We start from the raw sequence: 9,042 nt of genomic DNA on the forward strand, positions 1-9,042 counted from the left end.
TAATACAATAATAACAAATAGAGGTAGCTCAACTGCAAAAATACAAATTTCTACACAATGTTGCTTGAATGTGCCAGAAACAGATATTCCTCTCTAAATACTGAGTCCAAAACATTTTTCCAGTTTAATTTCTAGAATTAATAATAAAACAGGATATCGCGCTTGTTCTTAACTCTAACCTGGGCCGAAGTAGCTCACACATGTAGGTTTACAGACACACCAGGCTGGAATGCCTGTTTCCACAAACACTGAGGCCACAGGAAACAATAAAAAGGCCCAGAAATGGAGCTGGCTGTTCAGACTAAAAGCATTTACAGTGTCAGCATGTTATCTTTTTATTTCTGCAGTGAGTGAAGCAACACAAAGACATGCAACTCTGTAATCAGCAGTTTGTCTTGCTCTAGCAGACAGCTCTGTTCTTTCTTTAATTGGAGAGCTGACGGAGACACCAACAAAGAACAGAGGAAGGGGAGGATGATGGAGAAAAAGGAGGTGGTGGAGAGTTCAGAAATGCAGACTGCAACTCATTCTGACTTAAAAGCCTCACTCACTGGTTATTGTCAGTGAATGGAATGAAGAAATTACCTTACTGAAACACAAGCATCAACTATTCACACTAAAAACAACTAAAGCCATTAAATCATCACAATCATAGTGTAAATTTAAAAGCAAGAAGTAAACTGGCACCTCTCCAGCTACCAGTCCACCTTTCATACTTGGGTCCATACTCGACTTGAACTGTCCACCCTCTGGTTCCCAAGCCAAATCCCTCACCCACAGGTTTCTGAAGCTCAGTGTGGTGGCTCTGGTCATCTCCCTCTGAGGTAGGCTGAATGTGTGCTCAAACAAGCCACCTGTGATGACCTACGTGTCAATCAAAGCGTCCACACTCTTAATTCTGCATAACTTAAGCCTTAAAATCATTTGAACAGGTGAGGTGTATATAAATTTACCCTCAGTACAGTTGTCATGAACGGGGAAATTAACTATAGAGACCAAAACTGTTTTTTGTACCAGGCTGTAAACATTTCTGCTGTGAAGTTGGACATTTGAACATGGGGACTTATGAAGACCGACCGACTCACTTCTGGAGCCAGCCTCAAGTGGACATTTGAGGAACTTCAGTTTTTGGCACTTCTGTGTTGGCCTCACCTCCCAGACGCAGAGGTTGCAACTTGCTGCATCTTCAACATTGTTTGATGCAAAGGGTCAGAAAGATCTTTGAGAAGTTGTGAGGGTACACATGAGCAACCTTCATGCAAGTCTTTTACCAGCAAACACTTACACGGGACTCACACCGAACGCAGAACGGAAGCGGAACGGAAGCAGAACGGTACTTTGCCCGGCGTCAACTCACACCGGACGCGGATCAGCCGCGGAACGGAAGCGGAGCGAGCCGGCCGTATTGACGCGAGATCACGAGATCACGCGAGAATCCTGGACATACCCGAGACCCCACGATAAACAGTGTATAAAAAAAACAACAACAACAAACAGCTGACTTTGCTTCTCCGACGTGGAGCAGATTATAAAAAGCATCTGTTGTGTCATAAAGGATTGTGTGTTGTTCCACGTCAACAATTAGTCTCTCGTTGAGACCCTTTGATCGATCTTTGATCACCTGGTGCCACCGGTCATGACGTAACGTTGATGTGAAGTTGTAAAAAGCTACATGAACTGTGTAACCGGTGACCACAGCGGTGCCGTTCCGCTTCCGTTCCGCTTCTGTTCCCCGTCCGGTGTGAGTTGGCCTTTATTGGATAGCAGTTATTGTTTGGAAGCAGTAGCTGAGCAGACTGATCTGAAATGGCCATGCAGGAGATGGAGATGGTGATTAAAATGTGTACTGTAAAGGCCAACTCACACCGGACGCGGAACGGAAGCGGAACGGCACCGCCGCGGTCACCGTAGCAAATAGAATCCAGTCTAGTCAATGAGAGCACTCACACGGGGCGCGGACCAGACGCGGATCAGAAGCGTCCAAGAAGCGGCTCTCCGCGCCACGGCGCGAGCTTTCCGCAGGATTTCTATTTCTTCCGCGAGCCGCAGCTGAACCTCGTAAATTTCAACAGAGCACTGTGCACCAGACAGGAAATCCGACAGAGAATCAACATAATAAACTTCCGCCCCCCTTCAAAATAAAACACAATACACAGTTCATGTAGCTCTTTACAACTTCACATCAACGTTACGTCATGACCGGTGGCACCAGGTGATCAAAGATCGATCAAAGGGTCTCAACGAGAGACTAATTGTTGACGTGGAACAACACACAATCCTTTATGACACAACAGATGCTTTTTATAATCTGCTCCACATCGGAGAAGCAAAGTCAGCTGTTTGTTGTTGTTGTTTTTTTTATACACTGTTTATCGTGGGGTCTCGGGTATGTCCAGGATTCTCGCGTGATCTCGTGATCTCGCGTCAATACGGCCGGCTCGCTCCGCTTCCTTTCCGCGGCTGATCCGCGTCCGGTGTGAGTTGACGCCGGGCAAAGTACCGTTCCGCTTCCGTTCCACTTCCATTCCGCGTTCGGTGTGAGTCCCGTGTAAGAGAACACATATCAGATAAAGTCACTGGAGGTGGTTTTTTACATCCTGTCTCCTATTAGATGTCAAACTTTCTTTGAAACTGATCTAGTATTGGAAGAATTTCAATCACTTCAGTTCAATTTTATTTATATAGCACCATATCATAACTAGGGATGGGAATTAATAAGATTTTTACGATTCCGATTCCATTATCAATTCTGCTTAACGATTCGAACAGTTTGATCAACATCATCTAGAGGAGGTAGTGAACTGGAACAAGTACTAGTACAGCTGCCAGCCTCTGAGCCAGCCAGACTCTCTCTTGTCATGGTCATCTTCTAAATGTAGTGCAGAAGGCATTTGTTTAATGTTAACTGTTATAGCATGTTTTACAAAGAAGCACATGGCGCTAACGTGGTAGGCAGTGTGTTATTTACCTTCCGTACCTGGTTGTTGTGGGCTGCTCTGGTCCAAAATGCCAGGGCCGATTTTTTGTCCCAGTCTGCCCATGCTACTCATTGCACTGCACGTGAGAAACTTGCGTAAGTTACATGGTGTAATTTGTCGTGCTTGCTGGAATTGAGCGTGCGTAACTTCTTGCGGAAGTTACGCGACGTAATTCGTGCTTTCTGGAATGGATAAGAGAATCGTTAAACTATAAAACGATTCCATGGAATTGAAACACACGGAACCGGTTCTCAACAAGAACCAGTTCTCGATTCCCATCCCTAATCATAACAAAAGTTATCTCATGACACTTTTCATACAGAGTAGGTCTAGACTGTACTCTTTATAATATCATTTACAGAGACCAACAGTTCCACCATGAGCAAGCACTTGGTGACGGTGGCGAGGAAAAACTTCCTTTTAACAGGAAGAAACCTCGGGCAGACTCTATTCTCTTGACTCTATTATTAACTAATCTGGCACAGAAACCACCTTTAAAGACTCAAATATTGTCTAGTCTGATCCAGGAAACCTTCACCAGCTTCCGCATGTTTCAAACTAACAAATGGGTCAAATGAAGAGAGGTGCCGTTACTGTGCTGGAATCAACAAAATGTTGAGATTGCTGGCACCCCCTCTGACATTGCTTTATACTGAAATACAAGAGAAATGTATTCATACAAGGTTTGATTTTTGACATAGTTAAAGCTTTATAAAACAGTTGACTTGCAGGATAAAATGACACATATGTAATGTGTGGGACAAAGTATACTTAGAGACATGTCTTAAATTGAGCAAAGTCCATCAGGTATGTAATGTAACCACACACAGCCTCCCAAGAATTGAACTTCAGCTGAACCCTGCTGGCACAGGATGAACCCAAAGAGACTGAGAGATAAATGATGACTGAATGATTCATTAAGGTAAAGAATTTGGCCCATTTAAAGAAATAACTACAGTAGGTTTCATAAATACCCTCAGAATACACTCTAGTTAACAGAAGCTCACTGTTTTCCAGGCCACCTGTTCAAGTGTCCTTGAGCTATTTACTGAACCCCAAATTGCTCCTAATGGCTGTGATGTCAGTGTTTGTGAGTGTGTGTGTGAATGGGTGAATGTATGTATGTGGACTACATATTTACTATCATAACTGCAGACAACAGCAGGAAGAGAAATCTGTTTTTTTTTTAAATCACTGAGGGTTGGTTTTGCTGTGCTGTTTCCATAGTAACGGGTCATCCTGAGATGACAGGGCTCTTTCTGTTCTGTTTTTGTGGGAAACCGGTATTTCTAAACCTCACAACATTCCTCAACATGACCTTTTTTCTGAGGGAGCAACTTGGTTTTGTTTGTTGAACTTAAAAGATATATAAATATATATATATATTTTTTTTTTTTTTAAGTCAAAAAACAAAACCAAGTTGCTCCCTCAGAAAAAAGGTCATGTTGAGCAATGTTGTGAGGTTTAGAAATACTGGTTAAATAAACTTCATACCACAAATTTAAATAAGAGTTGACATGACAGAAATCTACATCCTAGTGTGAGTGCTAGTTGCTGCTGTAAACACTATTGTGAAGCAGAAACGCAGCACTGCAATGCAGATCCATAAATTTCATGAATGAGCTCTGGCCTTGCTTTAAATGTTTACTACATGTGCAGAAGATTACACCAGAAATCTTTTCAGAATTTTGAGCTTCAGACATTACAACTTCTGCAAGCCCTCTGAACTCTGAAGAGATCAATCAATCAACAAGTCAAAGCTCCTTATTGTGTCAAGTTGGTTGTAATGTCTCACCTCCTGCTACCAGCGTGACCTTTACATCATTCTCACTACTTCTTTAACCATATATAAATGAAATCACCCAAATCATTGAATAAATCTTTTAATATAAAAAAAAAAAGTTTGGCTTCTTACATAAACCACCTGGATCTGCTCACTTATTAATACAGTGCAGTTCTTTACCGTTTGTTAGAAAATGAAAAGTGCAAAGTAGTGGACACTCTGTCCTCAGTCCACCATGCAGAGGAAAGGCTACTTCAACGCTCCAAAAACAGTCTGCATGATATCCATAATCAAAGAAAGATACTACAGATATCTATTCAACAAAAACAAAAGAGCACAGGGCACAAGTGACCTGAGCCATGTGTAAAATCAAAGTTGTATTTCCACAGCAGACCTCCTGTGGATAGAAATAAAAATGGTTGACAGCACTTCATCAAGTAAACTGTGTCAATGACAAACAGGCCAGCCTGTTTCTCTCCCTCCATGCTGTATTTTCTTTTATGAATTTGTCTTTTTGGTGAACATGAAGCTGCCATTGCTGCAGTTTCATGTTGGATGTTGAAGTAAATCAGCTCTAGGCAGCGGCAGCTTCATGTGTGCAAAAGCGTCATTCATAGCTTCACAGTATTTCATCCAGAAAATCCCAAATCACTGCAAAGAAAACCTGTTTAGACTCCTCACATTAAATCTAAGTAAAACACATGAGCAGCTGTTACCGCTTCTTCTTCTGTTTGAGGGATTTCTTCCTCTTCAGTATCATTTCATACAGTTTGTCCATACCCTCATGAAGCCCCTCTCCTATTATAGCACATGCAGGTTGGATGTGGTAGGTAGTGGAGGGGATGAGCTCATGCAGAGCCAGCTGCTTCTCAATATCTGCTACTGGAAGAGATTTGGGAAGGTCCTGCTTGTTGGCAATGACCAGTAGTGGTGTGCCCTGGTTCTCTGCGAACTTGGTGACTTTGTGCAGTTCAGTCTTGGCCTCCTCCAGCCTGTCAACATCCACAGAGTCCACAACATAAATGATTCCATCAGTGCAGCGGCTGTAGGACTTCCACAGAGGCCTCAGCTTCTCCTGTCCTCCCACATCCCAGAAATGACAACTAATGCCCTTCGCTGTGCCATTACTCAGTTTGATCTTTTCAGTGTTAAACCCAATTGTAGGAACTGTGTTTACAAATTCATTAAATTTGAGTCTGTAAAGAACTGTGGTCTTCCCAGCAGAGTCCAACCCCAGCATGACAATGTGAAGAGACTGGAAGGCAGAGATGTTCGAGAAGCTATTACCCATTTTAACGTTTTTCCACAGCTACTGGAGGGTGAAATAAATCAGCTCTGGTGCTTAGATCCCACTCACTTTTTACTTGGTTGAGGGCGTAAAATTGCTCAGGTCAAGAGTGAAGTGGTGCGCAGGCCCAGGTGCTTCTCTGGACAACTGATCGGCTTTGCTGGGGGCCTGTTGGGGCCCTCAGCTGCAGCAGGAGACGCGGTGCGCCTCGGCAGGACGCAGGGTGCAGTTCATCAGCATTCTCCTCACGCACTCACAACCATTTGGCGACAGAGAGGCTCCACAGTTAAAACACTCCTTGAGCAGTGTGGACGATGTCAGCGCTTCAAAGGACGACGACAACCACAAACCTTTAGCAGCCTGAAAAAAGGCAGTGGTTCGACCCTCTTCAGAATCAAACGCTCTCCCTGGAAATTGCGCACAAATTGATCCACCTTCCTGGATTCAGAGCCTGCTACTGTTGTAGAACCGGGAAAATATATGTCCTCCGAAAGGCCATTGATTCATTCACTGGCTTTACCGTTCAGTCCTCTCCCGACGGTCGCTACAGCTGCTCTGTTGGGAGGCTGACGAAAACAAGAGCTCCAAACGAGAGGCGGCTCCGCTTCGCTCCACCCCTCCAGGACATGTGCCAATGAGGCAGCCAACGTCTCCACGAGCTGCCGTGGAGATCCACACAAACACTCCACGGAGAAACTTCTTCATCAGAGTAGTTTGCTTTATAACTACAAAGACATATAACGAAAGCTAAAGAGCGCTCAACAGAGAAAACGGTCGAACGAAGCTCGATCTAAGTTTTCTCTCAGACAGACACCAAACAAAGCAGAGCACAAGAAAAACACTCTGATAAAATAATCCAATCATAAACATCATTATTTGTTTTATCATTATCCAAATTACCAAGTGTTAGGGATGACAGTGGTCATGTTCACGAATCAATCATGGACAATTGCTCCATCTTCTGTTAGAAATGAGCAACTGTCAGTAAAAGAACTTGAGTGTCAATGAATACAGTTTTTCTCAATTGCTAAAACACAAAAACCCACTGGCTGAACAAAGTTCTCAGATGCTTGAAATCATTTAGCTAATTGTGCAGTCTGTTGTCAATACCTTAAACCGTTTCACATGGTAAAACACAATTTGCAGATCTCACTTACACTTTTCAGCAAAACTCTAAACACATTCTCATTCCCAAAACACATTCTGCACTCTAATGCACATGTCATTCATACTGGTAAACACAAGTGGAAGCAATCAAATACAAATAGAGCACACATGTCATTTATTAAACACAACTACTCAAAATTGATTTCACTTGTTTCAAATGATGTGACACAACCAATATAAGCCAGTTAAGAGAGCAAACAGGTTGTTGAAGGTGGGAATGAGAAAGTCAGAGAATTGATAGAAGAAGCTATGTTAGAGGACGAGTGCGTATGCAAGGTGGGGGGTACGAGGAGGAAGAGGAGGAGGGCAAGAAAGAAGAAGAGGAAGACAAAAAGTGGAAATATCCGATAGAATTCAAGCAACAATCATAGACCATGTTCTTGTTCATGGACTAACAATGAGGGAAGCAGGACTTAGAGTGCAACACAATTTGAGACAATTTTCTGTGTCCACCATAGTAAGGACATTCAGAGAAGAGAACAGGTTCAGTATATCTGTATTTTTGTAATTGCAGATTTACTGTACTACACTACATGCAGCTGTTTCAACAGACATTTGTAAAGTTCATCACTGCATGTAGTGTACTGCATGAATATTCTTTGTAACTGCACATCTACTTTTTGTAGAATTGCAATAAACAAACTGTCTGGCCCTGAACATTGTGCTTTCCATTTGTTTACAGTACTGACTGCTTAATATATTTTGACTGGTTGCAGGTTCATATCAACAAAGAACAAGAATTACAGTATCACAGAGACAAAGGACAAGTTTGTGAGATGCAGGGTACAGTACTGTAAAAATAGGGGTACAAGGAGGATGTCAAGTGAGTTGAGATCCCTGATCCGCTGACGCAACAGAAAAGTTAAAATAACAACCTGTGAGACGGATGACAGAGTGTCTCACTGTCTGGCCTAGCAAATGGGGAACGAAGGGACTTTTCATTTATGCCAGTAATGATAAGCCTTTGGACATTAAAAAAAATATATATGAGTGAGTAATGCATAAAGATAAAAATGAGCTAAGCTAAAATGTGATTAATGATGATTCTGTGTTTAAACAAATGCAAAAATGAACTGTTGAAATGAGTGTAACCATAAGAAAAGATTGTGATTATAACTGAAGATTCTGACTACTGGAGATTGTGAAATCATTGCAATAAGTTGGTAGCTAAGGTAAAAAATAATAACTAAATCATGCTGAGGGGTTGAGGAAGCGAAACTTGAGCAACCAGTCTGGAGAAAGGGTGAGAAGGGGATAAGTGAAGCAAACAGGAAACATCTGGAGGGACAAACAGAGAGGATGAACTATGACAATCACCACCTAATATGGTTGGACTCCAGCAAGTGACTCATTGTAGCCTGGTAGGGGGAAAATCCAACAAACGGGGAGTATAAGAGCCACTGCACAACGGAGATCGGGGTTATCCTCGTCAGCCGGCACCCAAGTTCGAGACATGCTGGACGACAGACCAAAACGGGAGCATTGAATCTACGGACTTAGACACCAAACCACAGAGAGGGAAGATGAACGGCCCAACATCGCAAGAGAAGAATCCGGTGAGCCACAGCTGGCAAGAGGGAGCCGAGCCAAGGAGGATAACCACCCCCAAACCAGCTGTGGGCCTCGACTGGACCAACCAGAATTCTTTTCGTGTTCCTCCTGCCGAAGAGAGACTGTGGATGTCGGGGACTTTCTGGGCTTTGGACGAAGCCAGGGACTCTCGATGAAATCCAGCAGTTTGGCAGTCGTGAAAGGATTGGATCGACTGATCACCGCTTCACCCTTTCCCTCCCTCTCTCCAAATTGGACCAACCTCAGTAACTCAG

At 43.1% G+C, this 9,042-nt stretch overlaps 1 protein-coding gene across 1 annotated transcript; it reads right to left on the reverse strand.

Moving 5' to 3' along the window:
• Positions 1-4,845: 4,845 nt before the first annotated feature.
• Positions 4,846-6,727, reverse strand: LOC104938243 (ADP-ribosylation factor-like protein 4C). Its single transcript, XM_010754605.3, has one exon. It carries the CDS (start codon positions 6,050-6,052, stop codon positions 5,474-5,476), a length of 579 nt encoding a protein of 192 aa, XP_010752907.1. The 5' UTR covers positions 6,053-6,727; the 3' UTR covers positions 4,846-5,473.
• Positions 6,728-9,042: the final 2,315 nt, after the last annotated feature.

Source organism: Larimichthys crocea, chromosome XXIII (genome assembly GCF_000972845.2).
Source record: "Larimichthys crocea isolate SSNF chromosome XXIII, L_crocea_2.0, whole genome shotgun sequence".
Classification (NCBI taxonomy): Eukaryota; Metazoa; Chordata; class Actinopteri; family Sciaenidae; genus Larimichthys; species Larimichthys crocea.